This window comes from Bombyx mori, chromosome 11, assembly GCF_030269925.1.
Source record: "Bombyx mori chromosome 11, ASM3026992v2".
Lineage (NCBI taxonomy): Eukaryota > Metazoa > Arthropoda > Insecta > Lepidoptera > Bombycidae > Bombyx > Bombyx mori.
The window spans coordinates 1,271,783-1,290,116 of NC_085117.1; the positions used below are offsets into that span (position 1 = coordinate 1,271,783).

Genomic DNA, 18,334 nt, shown 5'->3' on the forward strand with positions numbered 1-18,334 from the left:
CTTAAGTTTGCATTAAGTACGTGCGCGACAAATAGATGTTTAACTCAATAGCTCAATATCACGCCAACCGATTTCGATGATTATTGTTTTTAGTGTATATTCATTTGTTTTGGAATATTTTTTTTCTATTTATAGTCGATTTTTGTTAAATATTTCTATTTACAATTATTTCTCAATGACAGTTCAGTTCAGCTCAGTTAATCTATATAAGAAAAATCTTTTGTTTTAAACTAAAATGTTTCAAAGGTTTAATATAACTAGTCAGGTCATAAGTATTGTCACACAGTAAAAACTTTTCTTTTAGAATGCTGGCCACAAAAAAGTTTATTGAATTCGAATTTCGAATTGTTCATGAAAATAAAAATGTATACTTTTAGAATTTTACTCATTTTTAAATATGGAGTGGACGCTTAAAGAAGACCGTGTTGCAGTTATTGCGTTGCATCGTTGCGGTTACGCGCCAATTCAAATTTTTAACATACTGAAAAATTTGAATATAACCAAAAGATTCGTTTATCGTACCATCAAACGATACAATGAAGACTCTCGTGTAGATGACAGGTCCAGAAGTGGTCGCCCTCGGTCTGTTAGGACTCCAGCAGTGATAAAAGCTGTGAAGGCGCGAATTCAAAGAAATCCCAAACGTAAGCAGAAACTGTTGGCCCTTCAGATGGGGTTAAGCAGAACCACGGTGAAAAGGGTGTTAAATGAAGACTTAGGGCTTCGGGCATATCGAAGAAAAACAGGACATCGTTTGAATGTTCGTCTAATGAACCTGAGACTGAAAAGATGCCGCGCTTTGTTGAAGCTGTTTCTCATACCATGTTCAATAACAGGCACTGGGTATTGCAACAAGATTCGGCGCCAGCTCATAGAGCGAAGAGCACACAAGACTGGCTGGCGGCGCGTGAAATCGACTTCATCCGGCACGAAGACTGGCCCTCCTCCAGTCCAGATTTGAATCCGTTAGATTACAAGATATGGCAACACTTGGAGGAAAAGGCGTGCTCAAAGCCTCATCCCAATTTGGAGTCACTCAAGACATCCTTGATTAAGGCAGCCGCCGATATTGACATGGACCTCGTTCGTGCTGCGATAGACGACTGGCCGCGCAGATTGAAGGCCTGTATTCAAAATCACGGAGGTCATTTTGAATAAACTTTAGTGTCATAAGAATCTATGTTTTGTTAAGTTCATTTTGGTATATGAATGGTTACATAATGAATAAACTTGTTTCAATTATTTTACATTAAACATGTGACAGAATTTATGACCTGACTAGGTATAAGTAAGAAACTAAAAAAAAAAAAGTTTTTCTTTACATACTTAAAAAGACAAGGGTTCAGTAAATTTTCGAAATATTGCGTTAAGAGCAGAAATAATGCGTCAGTCACGTCTGTGTTTTAGTTTAAAACCAATCCCTGATCTACTGTGCTTATATATTTCAGCTTACCTATGATTTCGCCCTGATCTACTGTGCATATATATTTCAGTTTACCTATGATTTCGCCCTGATCTACTGTGCTTATATATTTTAGTTTACCTATGATTTCGTGCAGTACGGGATATCTCTCTCCGAGATCACTGAGCAGCGAGGAGGAGTGAACGGCATTCAGATGAGGAACATCAGCACCATTTTCTGGTATTTCCTGGAATGAAGACCAAAATAACGCTAGTTTTATTTTTATTGTTTAGATAGGTGGATAAGCTCACGGCACGCTTGCGACGAAGTGCTCGACGAGTAAAGTAACCCACAGACACAGCCCACTGAGTTTCTCGCCGGATCTTCTCAGTGGGTCGCGTTTCTAATCCGGTGGTAGATTCTGCGAAGCACAGCTCTTGCTAGGGCCAGTGTTAGCAACATTCCCGGCTTGAGCCCCGTGAGCCTACTAGCTACTAGTAAGTAAATCTAGAATAACCCCTCGAGGTTACTAGAATAGCAGAATACTAGAAGGTAGCAAAGATGAAACAAAAGCTATTCTTACTCGACAAAAGATGGCTCTGATTTCAAAAAAATCTCACCTGTATATGAGCGCTGACTTCGAATTCGTTTCTGCCTCGATACCCGAAGTCCTTGAGTTCAGGTGGATCGGTGATCTCCCACAGCGGCTCCCTGCCTTCAGCGTCATGCCAGATCCAGATGGCGCCGTCTGTTTCCACCACGCACCAGGTCCTGATCGATACGCCTTTTGGTGCTGGAAATTTGAAGTGAGCGGCTGTCACGGCGGATAGTGGCGTGTTCACGATCGATGGAATTGTCCGGGATGTGTTTTTTGTTACTTAGATGGAGGTGGACTATATCACAACCCACCTGGTGTTAAGTGGTTACCGGAGCCCGTAGACACCTATAACGTAAATACCACCACCCGCCTTGAGACACGAGTTGTAAGGTCTCAGTATAATTGCAACGCCTATCCCACCCTTCGAACCGAAACGCATTACTGCTTCACGGCAGAAATAGGCAGGGCGGTGGTACCTATCCGCGCGGACTCACAAGACGTCCTACCACCAGTAAAAGTAAAGTAAGCCGTCGTTTATGACGAAGGGTTCGGCGAGTGAATTAACCCACAGACACAGCCTACTGAGTTTCTCATCATCTCTCATCTCTCATCAGTTGTTCATTTTATTTTCATAATCAATAGTCAATTACAGTTCCCGAAGCGAATCGAAGGCCCTAGTACTAAAATAAAATAAAGCATTACCAATATCAGAGCCGGGCAAACTGACGCAGGTGCCGGCCGCGTTGAAACGCCACTTATGGAAGGGGCATTCGATACAGCTGCCACGCACCGTGCCGCCGACCGCAAGATTCGCGCCCAAATGCGGACAGTATGCGTCCACGCACCGGGCCAGGCCGTCCTCGCCACGGTACACGCACAAATTCTGACCTGCAATGATTAACGAATCACATCCAGCGCGGTTGTGTATTTGACGCGAAAAAGCGACGCAAAACAAACGAACATTACATAACATAACACGATATTCTACAGCACCACAGTTACTGGTGGTAGAGCCTTTTGTGAGTCTGCGCGGGTAGGTACCATCACCCTGCCTATTTCTGCCGTGAAGCAGTAACGCGTTTCGGTTTGAAGGGTGGGGCAGCCGTTGTAACTATACTGTGACCTTAGAACTTATATTTTTAGGTGGGTGGCGCATTCACGTTGTAGATGTCTATGGGCTCCAGTAACCATTTAACACCAGGTGGGCTGTGAGCTCGTCCAACCATCTAAGCAATAAAAGTAAAATAAAAAAGCACGGTTCCACTCTAAGACGAAAAGAAATTTCCCAAAACTCCTCTTATAACGCGGTACTTCTACAACACGATAATGAGATTTTTGTCTTTAAAAACATCTGCAACTTGATTCACTTGAATGTAGTGAAACTTCTCTTTCGATGGGTAGTATTGTGGTTTTATTCATTTTTTATCCTTAAATCAGATTGTTCTTGTAATAGGGAATGCTGTGTATAAGAGATGCGACATGAAGATGATGCTCCCTATTCCACATATATATTATATATATTTTAAATTATAGATAGAATAATAAATATATTGTTACGCCAGTAAGAGTAACGACATCTATCGCCGAATAGTCGAACGAATATCGAAGGTTATACTAACATCTAGAACGTTCGAGAAGTACGACGCCATCTATTGTCAGATAGCAGAAACACAATACTCGACTTGTGTGGAAATTTAAAAGAAAAAAAACGTTAATATCACATAGCTTAACAGTGGATGGCAAGGTTTTTTTTTTAAATCGACAACTACATAGTAGTGTTTTAATATTCCTATTCGACGATATATGTCATTAGGCAGCTCTACAATCATCAAAGCTCGTTACCAGGAACATAGGTTGTATTTTGATACCATTATCGTCCATCGAGAAACGTAATGAAATTGTTATTTGAAATCGCGATAAGCACGTGATTCTTAAATTTGTTACAAAGCGAAAAACGTTCATTACAAGACACGAAAACTTTGTGACGTTTGAAACCTCGGTCGATAGATGTCACTGTTCTCAAATTTACCGTGACATCCGAAAGAATATTTACCCAGGGCATCGATAGAGAGGACGCTGCCAACTTTAAGCTCCCTTGTTTCGGCGACCGCGAACCACCCATTGGGGTAGGGAGGGGGCAATTTGCTGCCCATCCGTCTGGAGGCTTGGGCGCGACTGATCCGCCTCCCCTTGTCCGGACCTTGAGGTATATGATCGAAGCCGACTTCTGTCAGTTCCTATTTTGAAAATCAATGACTATAATATAACGTTATCGCCAGTAACCCATTGAGTTTCTCGCCGTATCTTCTCAACGGATCGCGTTTCCGATCCGGTGGTAGATTCTTCGAAGCACTGCTCTTGCTGGGGCCAGTGTTAGCAACACTTCCGGTTTGAGCTCACTTACATGCTAAGTTGAAGCTAAAACAGTCTCTCAAGGCTATCAGCCTAGGCAGGAAAAAAAAATTGGCCTAGTCAATAGGAAGACAGGCTCTTTTATTTTATAACCTATTCTTTTTTACCAACTTCCACGGGTTATTCAAGGAACAAGCACGAAGACAGTATATGAAATTAACACTAATCATACCTACACTTACTTGTACCCATTTCTACCAAAGCGGGTAGATAACGTTATACGACAAGTATTACTCAAGATAAACAAAAATACTATAATAACTGTAGATTAATTGGTAGAATTCAAATTGGTAGTAGTAGAATTCATTTCAATGATAATATCATTGAATTATCATTATTTTGTATAATACAAAGAAGAAGGTACCTAATTGAAAATTACAATTGTTTCGATTAATCATTGCTGATCGTGCCTCTCTATCGCTCGTTCCGCGCTCTCGCTCGCACGTTTAGGCTCGGGCGGAACGTGACACTTTTTCATGCGTGCAACCGGTGTTCATCGATTTATAAGACATTATCACGTCAATTAAATTTAAATTTTAGTTACAAAAGAACAAAGTACACTTTCCGTCTCTTTTAAATCAAGCGCATACATTAAGCTTTATATAAGTTAAGCCGCATTAAGGCTTAAATTATTAAAATTGAAACGGAAAATTTATAATTCAATTCAGTTATATTTTTGGCGTTTACCAAAACAACAAAGATTTTAGGATTAAGCCACTTTAATTCTAAGGGCGCGATATTATCATTTTATATAATAAGCATTCATGTTACGCTACACAGCTTTAAAGTAAATCTATAGCTTTAAAGCAAAAACTTTGTGCCCCTTTTTACGAAAATTGCGCGGACGGAGGAGTATGAAATGTCCCACACTTAAAGAGAATACAGAGAAGGAGTGCAGAGTGCGACGATATTTTTTATAAATAATGCATTAATAATAATACATTAAATCGATAAAAAAAGAAAGATTACACACACTACCATGTATTTGACACACACATATTGTACTATACTATATACATATACTACTATACTCTTTGTTTATTTTTAAACTTTTGTTTATTATTTAAAGTCTGTGGTCAAATTGAGAATAAATTAATATTGTTTATCTTTAATATTATTTGTCTATAGTGTAGTCTTGGCGAAATCTGTTATTATAATAGTCTTTGACGATAGGACCAATAATAATGCTCTTAACATAAATTTTAAATTAATTATAGACGAATTTCGGCTACTGCGGGACCACCTTCCGATCATCGTTCTCGTCGAACCCGTCGCTTGCGACGAAGGGCTCGACGAGTAAATTAACTCATAGACATAGCCCGCTGAGTTTCTTGCCGGATCTTCTCAGTGGGTCGGGTTTCCGATCCGGTGCTAGATTCTGCGAAGCATGGCTCTTGCTAGGGTTCGTGTTAGGATCGTCCTCAGGTTTGAGCATCGTGAGCTCACCTTCTAGTTAAGGTTCCGCTGATATAGCCTCTCAAGGCTATCAGATTAGGTAGGGGAAAAAAAAGCGGGACCACTAGTCCCAATAAACTCACCTTTTTATAGAAAACAGGACTGATATATGACTTGTATATAACATACAAAATCGCGGAGAACGCAAACATTAAGGTTAGTATTAAAATATATTCAACGATCGAACTGAATACGTGTTTTGATGACTCAATCGTTATATTCTTTTGGAGTAGCAGAAAAATGTTTGTTGTTTCTGCTTTCGGTCCGGTGTCGGGGCACGCCGTGTTCGAAGAGACGGCTTCCGTGATGGCGGATGGAAAATGTTGACGATCCGCCATTTTGTTTGTTTGAATTTGAGACAACAATTTCGTTCAATTCTGAAACAAAATATGTCACTTAAGCATGTCTTTTTTTGTAGGTAGGTACATTAAAATATAATTGTTTTATTGACTTTTCGATTGATTGATTGATTATTTTTGTTTATTTTTTCTTATAAATTTATTTTATATTTGTTAATGTCTACGCTCCCCACATAATTATTGTGTAATTATTTGATGTGTTATTTTTATTACTCAAAATTTTATGTTAATTCTTGTAACGCATGTTTTTGAGCGTAATAATTATTAATAATAGTGATGTCGTTTTGAGATTGATTATATACATAGTAAATCGCATTTTGGTCCTCACGATACAGGCTATGCCTAGTGTGAGAATCATTGGTTAATTTTATATTGTCGATACCATCTGCGTAATCTCTCAATTTGTTAAATATGTAAATAGTATTCTAGGTCATGATTTAAGAGTTTATGTAGTAAATAAATAAACTATTATATTATTATTATAATTGATATTATCGTAACTATCTATTATTAGCAGTAATGCGTTTCAAAAAATCAAACAGTTTGTGGATGTGGGATGTTATTTCCTATAACGATAAAAAAAAAAAATATAAAAGGTGTCCTATGCTTATCTCCCGATCTGATACTATCATGTCAATATGTGGCTTCTAGCTAGGAAAAAGGACAAACAAACACACTTTTGCATTTATAATATTGTGCCATTCCAGAATTGAAGGGGCATAACTAAAAAAATTAAGAAAATTATTTTTACACTTCTAACGACTTAATAAACATGTATTCTATCGGTTTATACAGTCGAATTGAGAACCTACTCCTTTTTTGAAGTCGGTTAAAAATAGTCACAAAACGAAACTGTTCGCATAGAATGGAAGGTTTTTTTTTTTTTTAATGCGTAGATGGACGTACGAGGTCACAGCCCACCTGCTGTTAAGTGGTTATTGGAGCCCATAGACAACTATAACGGAAATGCGCCACCCGCCTTGAGATATAAGTTCTAAGGTCTCAGTATAGTTACAACGGCTGCCCCGCCCTCCAGACCGAAACGCATTACTGCTTCACGGCAGAAATAGGCAGGGCGGTGGTACCTACCCGCGCGGACTCACAAGAGGTCCTACCACCAGTAATGTGTCCCGGCTGTCATTAGGGCTGTGGCTATTTATTATTCGAACCGATGTGAATCATTTAAACATCTGGATAAATACATTCTAAAAGACTTTTGTGCGTCACGCCCTAACTACAGGTCACATTTCGCACTAATTTTATGTTTGGTTAGTCGATTTTAAGTCATTAGATCCTAATCTAATTTGATCATTCATTGCTTCCATTCAATGTAAGATAAAGTTTTAAATCGCGTTCACACTAGCAATCGATAGATGGCGTTAGTAGTATTTCGGAATATAGGGACGGTCGTGGCATCCTATTTGACTTTTAAAAGTATCTCGTTTAGCGCTATGACACGTCCCTCTTCAAATAAGATCAGAAAAGAGTTTTAAGCGGCAAACAGCTATTGCGAACCAATGGTGGCCGTTTACCGTCAAGTGAGAGGTGTTTTCGTCCGTCTAGCAAGTGAAAATAATAATTTGGTAGCAATTAGGTTAAGGAAGATCTCGTGTGAACTAATTAAAAAAAAAAAATGACTTACCGAATTAATTATTGTTTTTTTTTTGCGTATTATATACGTCTGCTCCCTTCAACACCAGAACTCATACTGATCGGATAAAATCTCTTAAATCTTTATAAAACGCAAGATCAATTTATGTATACATGTTTTTTTTTTTCGTGCCTCCGTAAGCTGTTACTGTTTTGTATATCATTTGATTAAATGAATTCAAATTTACTGTAGAACCCTGCGCTCGGCGATACGAGACATTGTTTGTAATGTTTTTACCGCCAATTTCCTTAAGAATCGAGGTTGATATAACAATTGTATTGCTTCATCGCTGTACTACCCTTCAAAGCAAAATGCGAGACTTTTAGAATATATTTTTTCCTCTATCTATTTGCTGGTAGCGTGAGGGCTATTCTAGCTACGCGTGGGTAGGTGAGCTCACGGGCTCGACCTGAGAGAATTTGCTAACACTAGCCCTAGTAAGGGCAGTGCTTTGCTGAGTCTAGCGCCAGACGGAAACGCGACCCACTGAAAAGATCCGGTGAAAAAATTCAGCGCGCTGAAAATATATTTATCTATGATTGGCAGATGTGGTCAGAAACACAAGCCCTCCTTAATTTGCCAAACAGGAACGCTTATTGCGTAGTTTTATGAAATAAAAAATATATATTAAAATACTATTACTTTCGTAGCGTTTGATAATATTTCATTCCGGATTAGGGATCAATGGAAAATTACAATAGTGTGAGGATAAGTTTGTAGCGACTTTAAAACTAATATTAATAATAATTAAAATTAAAATTGCATTTACATTCATTTTTTATTTTGATAACAACGCCATCTGTTGTTGAGTAACTAATAACAATTCCTTAACCATTCAGAAAATAGATGGCATTATACTTCAATTGTTTTATTTGGTTCCATCAATTGCTAGCCTTAAAATTCCCATATTTAGTTATTTTATCATGCCTTTCAAAATTCAGTGTCAATTAAATTTTACAATTAGTTAAGTTTTACAATAAACAATTTATAAGTCAATGCGGGCTAACAATTTTTACATCCTTAAAATTGCTTACTAAAATATTAAAAAGTATTACTGATGTCACTGAAAATTTTCAGAAACTATAAATTGATCTGAAAATTTAGTCAATTTATCTATAACAAATAGAGACTTTTTTTCTGTGTTTAGTTATACATTAGTAAAATGCCTTAACTTTAACAACATATAAGTTTAGGGGCATCTGCTACAAGATGATAGTTTCCAAACAAAAAAAAATTGTTGCAGCGTCGCCGTAGTGATGGTGTCATATTAAAAATGGCGCCAAAATTATATTAACTCGTAACAATTCGCTCCGACGTTATTGTTACAAGCGCATCGCACCAAACATTGCTCTATTTATGTGTTTGTTATATACAGCCCACAGCTGTGTGTTAAACGCGAGTTTTTTAACGTTTTCGATAGCGTAAAAGTTAACTGAAATTTTGTATGGAGTTGGAACAGCGCCCCTAGCGGCAAACGGAGGGAAGCTGTTCCAAATTATCGCCATTTTCTGACAGTTCTAAAAAGATATTTCTACGACCGTCTCTAGAAGAAGATCTGTTTGAATGTTTTTAAAAGTAGCTAATAATTTTTTTTTATCAAGATAGAACAAATAATGCGCCAATACAAAAACATTATTTGTTACATAGATGAAAATTTTAAATGTTCAGTTACTTTCTTGTGATAACCTAAAATACAAACAGCTTTATCGTTTTCGTATTTAAAAAAACAATGGTTCCAACCATGGAATTAAATTCATACTAAATTAATTCGGTATTTTTGAATATAAATGCAATTCACTGACAAGCGTTCTCGATCGCAGACCATTCAAAGAAGGATATGGTCGGTGTCAATGATCAGGTCATGGCGGGATCATCTCAAGAATTCCTTCCAAGAATTTTATAATGGAACATACGAGATAAATCTAGAAAAGCATCGTCTCTTTGACTATAATAGGTAGAAGTAAGCATCATCTCAGTGTATTAAAAGTTTCCCCGGATAGGGCGAATTAAGGTGGCGCCACTGTAGCAAGTGGAAGGATTTTAAAAACACCGCCTTAAACTATTAGAGTAGGATAATAATAAATTAAGAAGGAAAGAAACATTTTCTACTCAAATATTACCTAATAATAATTGTAAATAGACATGCTTTAATAAAAACCGACTTCAAATAGAAAAATAAATAAATTGCAAAACAAACAAATATATACTCTAAAAACAATAATCATCGAAATCGGTTGGCGTGACATTAAGATATTGAGTTATTCATCTATTTGTCGCGCACGTACTTAATGCAAATTTAAGGCTCATAATAATATTATGGTTTTCTCATGGATACCATTATCAAAACTGGACTAAATTGAAATGGGACCACACGGGAAGCGTCAGCTTTCTAATAATAAAAGAATAATCAAAATCGATTCACTCAGTCAAAAGTTATGTGGTAACAAACATAAAAAAAAACATACAGTCAACTTTTTTGAAGTTGGTTAAAAATAAAAAGCTGAGATTTGAAATTTTGCATATTTTTTAACTACACAATTCACGAAAAATATTAAATTTTTCAATCCAGCATATTTCGCTCTGTTTGAAATTGCTATATTGGAATCATTTCCATTTCCTACACTAGCGCTATTTCGGTGAGTCTTCTAACCATCGATATATCGATGCTTCTAACAAATAACTCGCTTTTACAGGCGGACACTTTTTCAATTTGTCCTATGAACAAGATGGCGCTTCTTACTTCTACCCAGAAGCTTCGCGTTGTCCACAATATTATTTGACTTCTGAGGATGCTTTAAAAATTGATCTAAAATTCTAATTTGGGAGACAGTAAATACGCTAACAGTAAATTTTATAGATTAAAAATACATTATTGATGCTTTGACGTCACGGAACTTGTGAGAATAATGTATTTTGAAGGAATACGTTCGCGATCGCACTGCGTTGTAAGGTTGAATAATTGTGAAGCAAATATCGCCTTTATTTTGTAGTTTAGTAGGACGATTTATGCTTGTAGATCTAATGGCGCTACTGTCATTACGTTATGCGATATGAATTTCAAATAACCAATTCGACAGTGTTTTTCTCGGTCATCCGCTACCTTGTAGATGGCGGCCATTTTTTCGGGTTTTTAATTCGGCGCGAACACGTTCGGATACACTTTGCAGTTATCAAGTTTTGTTTATAGTCAAATTTAATTGTGATTTGACCGCTCTAACCGTTTCGGTTTGAAGGGCGGGGCAGCCGCTGTAGCTATACTTGAGATCTTAGAACTTATATCTCAAGGTGGGTGGCGCATTTACGTTATAGATGTCTATGGGTTCCAGTAACCACTTAACACCAGGTGGGCTGTGAGCTCGTCCACCCATCTACACAATAAAAAAAATACTCAATGAACGTCGCCCTAACTTGACCAGTGAGTGGTTCCGGAAGTGGCGCATCGACATCAACCCTACGAAAAGCACAGCGGTTTTCTTCAAAAGTGGTCGCCCTCCGAATACCACTTCGGGCATTCCACTCCCGAATAGGCACGGAAATATCTCCGCCATTCGCCCCATCACCATGTTCGACCAACCCATACCGTGGGCCCCGAAGGTCGTGTACTGAGGCGTCACCCTTGACAGAGGGATGCCATTCGCCCCCACTTAAAGACGGTACGCGACCGTGCCGCCCTCAAACTAGGACGCCTCTATCCGATGATTTGCAAGCGAAGTATATTGTCCCTTAGAAATAAGGTGACACTCTACAAAACTTGCATACGCCCCGTCATGACCTATGCAAGTGTAGTGTTCACCCGCACTGACTTGAAACTCCTTCAAATCATTCAATCCCGTTTTTGCAGGATAGCCGTCGGAGCCCCGTGGTTCGTCAGGAACATCGACCTCCACGACGACCTGGACCTAGAGTCCATCAGTAAGTATATACAGTTGACATCATTGCGCCATTTCGCGAAAGCTGCACGACACAATAACCCTTTCATCGTGACCGCCGGTAACTACATTCCCGATCCTGCGGACCGAATGGTAAACAGTCGACGTCGCCCAAAACACGTCATTTCGGATCCTCCCGATCCACTAACGGTGCTTTTAGGTACCTCAAGCACTGATTATCGTTCTCGTCAAATCCGTCGCTTGCGACGAAGGGCTCTGTGAGTAAATTAACCCACAGGCACAGCCCAGTAAGTTTCTCGCCGGATCTTCTCAGTGGGTCGCGTTTCCGATCCGGTGGTAGATTCTGCGAAGCACGGCTCTTGCTAGGGCCACTGTTAGCAACAACGTCAAGTTTGAGGACTGCGAGCTCACCTACTAGTTCGGAGAATCTAGAATAGCCCCTCGAGGTTACTAGACTAGGTAGGAAAAAAAAAACTAAGTTTTCTTATTGAATACGAAAGTGCATAATTAAGTGATATTCACGATGAAGGAATTGTATAATTACATGTGGTAGAGTATCTTGTGAACGCGCACAGATAGGTACCTCAACCCGACCCATTTCTGCCGCAAAGCAGACAGACAGGGCAGCCATTGTACAATAAAACCGATACTTGGAGCTAATGCCTCAATTTCGACGGCAATACTCACACTGTTGTTTCTATGAGCTCAGCTAATCTCCTAACTATGACTTCGTGCACCCCCCTTAATAAATAAATAAACAAATATGTGTGTGTATATCTTTTTCGGTTTGATTGTTGGCCCGCGCAGCTTGCGAATTTGCCACCGAGCAAATTAAAAGATTGGGAACCTAAGTAATAAAAAAAAAGCAAGATCACATTCGGAAAGGAAAGATTAGGAAAGTTAGAGGATATATGAAAATACATATATGTTATATATACTAGCGGGGTGTATCCGAACATCGCTGTCATAGAATAATGAATAAATACAGACTACCTACCTGAATACATTATGCATTCGCGTCATGCGTCATTAGTTCGTATGGAATAATGTTAATAAAAATCTATTTGTTGGAATAAATTTTATGAAAACATTGTTTTCTGATTCGAAAACATTAAGGCTGGTTGTTTTGTACTGTGACAAGAGATTAATTGAAATTTAAAACTTGTTTGGGAGTAATAAATCGAGAGGTGAAAAGCTATGTATATTGGCTTAAGCGTCATTTCACATAAAACGCGACATTTAACTTTGCAATTAAAGGTCCGTCTTATTCGGTATCAGCCTCAATAGTTCGGTGTTCTTAAATAAACTTCAATTATATTAAAATTTAATACATTCGAATAGCTGAAGAAGTTTTTTTGTAACGATATTTTTCCAAATTTTAAACTTTAAATGGCTGTCCTGTAATCAAAAATGTCGTCAAAATAGCCCAATAGCCTCTCACCTCTCGAAATATTGTTTTTATATTGTTGCATCATTAGATAATTTTTTATTTTATTAACTATTTAATCACGTTGAGACAATTGTTCTTTTAGAAACGGTCGTAGAGATATCTTGTAAGAAGTAGTTAGCGTGAAGGGAACGAGCTTGAGGCCGGTTTGAGAGTTAAATAATAATTTTTGGCGCCATTTTAGACATGACGCTACTCGCTAAGCTAGGGCAGAGCCGCATGACTGCTCGCTTTCTTCTTAAGTATCAAGTATTTTTTAAATAGGCTTATCTGCGGACAGTTTTCATACACGTCAAGTGTTTTTTATACCTATGTATATACCCTTCCTATAAATTAAATATGGTCGATGTCTCTTAAGTTTGCCACTAAGCATCGGTCACCATTCTCGTCGCAAACTTCGAAGAGTTCGATGAGCGATCTAACCCATGAGGACTAGAACGCATCTATGTAGTAGAAAGAGTTACGACAAAAAACTAATTTCAAGCTTTATAAAGACAGCTTGTGGCTTAAGCCAGCATTATTTTAAAACTGCGCCCTCTACTGTTCATTTTTCATAATAGAACTGTATATTACTCATCAATAGGTGGCGCTGTTTTCAATTAAAACAGGCATCATGTTCAGAAAGAAAGACGAAAACTATTTAATTCTTCTAAACATCCATATTCTCTCGGAACTCGCTACAAAAATCGGCGAAAGAGTAAGAAATTCAAAAAATTCTAAATTCGAAATCATTTATTACAACTTAGATGTCAGTTTAACAAACTTGTTGAATGTTAAAATATAAATAACAATGTTAACTCTACCACCGCATCGGTTCCAAAAAAAGCCACAGTCCTGAGAAGAAGCGGCGAAACAAACACAGCGGGCTTTTTTTTTCTTTTTTCTCAAATATTTTCTTTCTTTTTTTTTTTAAGTAAGAGAACAGTGTCATGAGTACAAATGGTGCGAGATGTGTGGAAAATTATGTTATAGATCTCCCGACTAAAATGCACCTTCCATAATGTTTTCCAGCCTGACAGTTGACTTCTTGCTAAGCCTTTTTTCCACTCTCGAGTTAAAAAATTCTATTTATTAATAATTATATTAGAGTTACAACATTATTTGCAGTAAAATTTCTTTAATTATTAATTATTAATTGGGTGGAGTATTAAAAATATTCCACCCAATTTTTATATACGCGGCTAAAAAATTTTTTGTTCGCAGATCTAATTGGATACATCGGTACATACAACCGAATATCCTTTGTGAAAACGTCGTCAAATGAACCAATAAAAAATACGTAAAATAGACCTTATTACATCAACGCCTAAAGTATTTTTTTATTTTGTCACGTACGGAACGTATCCCCTATAGTTCCATATATGTAAATTTCAATTCTATATTCACTTCGGTTTCTGTATTCGCAGCATATTCATGGAGCATGTACCAAGCAAAGAGCTTTTACTGTATGATACGTGGTATGATACATATATATATTCGAGAGCTTTTACTGTATGATACATAATATATATTCGATTTGTTATATTAAAAATAGGACGAAATGAATTAAAAGTCGATCTAATAATATTTAAGTTTACTCATGAAGTTGATCTTAGTAATTTTAATCCGATGGGTTGAAATTAAGTGAACGAGAATAAACCGTTATTAGATTACAAAAAGAGTAAAGTACAAAATTAGTGGAGTGAAGCCTTCGTGCTTCGTTCGTCGTCACTTGACCAGACAACCAATGAGATGACCTGACGACCAGTGAGCTTAGTGCGAGTTTCTTAACGTTCTCGATAGCGTAAAAGTTAACTCATATTTGTATGGAGTTGGAACAGCGCCCCTAGCGGCAAACGCAGGCAAACGTCCCAACTCCATACTAATGTGAGTTAACTTTTACGCTATCGAAAACATTAAGAAACTCGCACTAAGCACACTGGTCGAAATAGCCAGCAGGGACTGGATGCTTGAGGAAAGAGACCGAATTTAGGGTTTTTTTTATATTTTTTTATTGCTTAGATGGGTGGACGAGACGGTCCACCTGGTGTTAAGCGGTTACCGGAACCCATAGACATCTACAACGTAAATGCCGCCACCTACCTTGAGATATAAGTTGTAAGGTCTCAGTATAGTTACAACGGCTGCCCCACCCTTCGAACCGAAACTCATTACTGCTGCAGAAATAGGCAGGGTGGCGGTACCTACCCGCGCGGACTCACAAGAGTTCCTACCACCAGTAATTACGCAAATTATAATTTTGCGGGTTTGATTTTTACTACACGATGTTATTCCTTCATCGTGGAAGTCAATCGTGAATATTTGTTAAGTACGTATTTCATTAGAAAAATTGGTATTGATTTTTACTACACGATGTTATTCCTTCATCGTGGAAGTCAATCGTGAATATTTGTTAAGTACGTATTTCATTAGAAAAATTGGTACTCGCCTGCGGGATTCGAACACCGGTGCATCGCTACATACGAATGCACCGGACGTCTTATCCTTTAGGCCACGACGACTTATGCATTGGCATGATGGTAGATTAATTCCCGAGCGCATTCACTTTACTCCCTACCATCAACAACAGAATTATTACTTTGATTATTAGTTGAGTGATTATTACTTTACTGGTGGTAGGACCTCTTGTGAGTCCGCGCGGGTATGCACTACCGCCCTACATATTTCTGCCGTGAAGCAGTAATGCGTTTCGGTTTGAAGGGTGGGGCAGCCGCTGTAACTATACTTGAGATCTTAGAGCTTATATTTCAAGGTGGGTGGCGCATTTACGTCGTAGATGTCTATGGGCTCCAGTAACCACTTAACACTAGGTGGGCTGTGAGCTCGTCCACCCATCTAAGCAATAAAAAAAAAGTACATTAAAAAAAAACACAATTACAACTTGTCTCGAATCTCGAACGAGACAATAAAAATTTGCTCCACAAATCTATAAGTCCGCCATTTTACTTAAAAAATACATAATATATATTTACATACGTCTATATCTTAAATATTTATTGCGTTTTTTTTTTAAAATACCCGAATATCTTAAGGTCACATTGAATTGACAAAAAAATTCGAAATTGGATTCATTTATTCTAACTGTTTCCGTGTCGGTCGGTCGAATAGGGATATGCGATCGGGTTTATCAAAAATTTAATTTTTAATGATTCTGGAACCATCGATCCGTGTTATTGTTAGCTTATACAAAATTCACATTTGACACTCAATTTTAAGCTTTTATTCGATTTGCTTCTAGATATAATTCGTGTTGTAGCTTGATATTTTCACTCGTTACAAAATATCACATATAAATTAAATAAAAAAATGTAATAATCAAACCTACATACTTATTGAAGTGAAAACTTCTTTAGAATCGTTGTGATTTCAAACCGGATGCAACAGAAAAAACGACAGGTAAGAGACACAAATACAAAAATGTGTAGGATGAAGCCAGCAAAGAGTGAGACAGAAATATACATACTATTTAATACAGCGCCATCTGTGAGATTTTTTAATACTAACGTGTGTATGAAAGCTCTTGTAGTGAATTTAGGATTATACGTGAAATTAAAATATCAATTCACAGAGGGCGCTACCTTACAATTATTTACTAATGACAAAATTTTACATATACTTCAGACGTTTAGGATAATTGTATTTTAATTTTGGAAGGTTTCACTTCTACCACGTGTGAATTGCACACATTTTGTATATTTTTTTTATCATAATATTATTAGTGGCGTTTCGGGTAAGTTTTATTTATGGAAACCGTTGAAAATACTATAATTATCGTTACATCTATCACAAATCAAATTAACTTTAATATTTAATTAGAATGTATTTAGGATATTCAATTGATCTTTTGTTGTTGATTCTGCCTTCGATAGTTCGTTTCCAAATGTTTCTTGTCCACCCGATGGTTGTCTGGAAGAGATCAATCTTAGCGATAAGACCGCAAATTGTACTTTTTTGTATTTAATGTATCGCACTGTTTATTTGTTTTTTGGTGTACAATAAAGAATACTCTCTCTCTCTCTCTCTCTCTCTCTGCCTTCCAATGAAAAATACTTCCGCCATTAAGTCAATTGAATGTTTGTGATATTAATAGGTAAGCATTTTGTTTTCATTGGACTTAGAAAGCAAAATTAATTGTTGTCAGAATTTCGAAATAGTGATTGGAATTTTTTAAATGATTTAAAATTTATAAATGTTACAAAAGAAATTTTGTTTGTTATAAGTTAGAAGTTAGGTGTATTTATTATTTTTATACTCATTCGCATAGTTAATACACATATAGTAATCGGCAAACTTCTTGAGCAAATGACCTTGACTGCGCAGAACCGAATTTTAGATCACTTTGGTGGTGAGGGTGAGGCGCGACGGCAGGGGAAATCGTATCGAGCGCGTTATTGGTAGATCAGTCGAACCTTGCGTCCCTCACCGCGTCCTCGTTCCGCTTGCTCCCAAAAGTACGCTTGCGTACAGTGGAAAGTCTATCGTTATTAATCTTTTAGTTATTTGTTATAATTGCTTGTGGACTTTGTTGCCATTGCTATTTGTTGAGTGTTTGTTGATTTTTTATAAAACATACACTATGCCGTGACAAACTGGTGTAGTACTTAAAAGAAAGGGTAGAAAATTTGTGTACGACGTATATTGCTTCATTATAAAACAGGGGAAGAATGATATGGAAAAATTAAAACAGACTTCGGAAGCAACAAAAACATCAGTGAGTACTGTTAGGTGCATTATTAACGAAGCTAAAGGCTCTGGCTTGCCCGCCGTGTTTCGGACTCCGGGTAAGAAAAGATCACGGAAGAAGAAAGTTACCGGAATGGATAGTTTCGTTCAATCTGTAATAAAAAGGTGTAATCATAATAACTACATAACAAGCAGCGAAACTCCGTACCGTAGAAAGGCTTCGAAAAATTTAAAGAAGATATAAATTTTAATGGCTCGGAATGAAGCTTACGACGAATTATGAAAGAGCTAGGCTTCAGATGGAAAAAAAAACAGAAAATAATCTGAAGCTGGTAATTGAAAAAAGTAACATTCGATTACTACGAATCGAATATCTTCAAAAAATAATTAATTATAGATAAAAAAGAAGACCGAATCGACCAAGTTGTAAACTACGC

General features: G+C 37.3%; 1 protein-coding gene across 3 annotated transcripts in view; it reads right to left on the reverse strand.

Moving 5' to 3' along the window:
- The window catches only part of Nvd (neverland), a 66,271-nt gene that overhangs the window by 4,965 nt on the left and 42,972 nt on the right, over positions 1 to 18,334 (reverse strand). For 2 of the 3 annotated variants that reach the window (NM_001044161.1, XM_062670849.1), the window contains 5 exon segments: positions 1,544 to 1,649; positions 2,023 to 2,195; positions 2,703 to 2,888; positions 4,054 to 4,237; positions 5,951 to 6,244. In NM_001044161.1, the coding sequence (NP_001037626.1) occupies positions 1,544 to 1,649; positions 2,023 to 2,195; positions 2,703 to 2,888; positions 4,054 to 4,237; positions 5,951 to 6,205 (904 nt within the window). In that variant the 5' untranslated portion in view covers positions 6,206 to 6,244. 3 annotated transcript variants of the gene reach the window in all.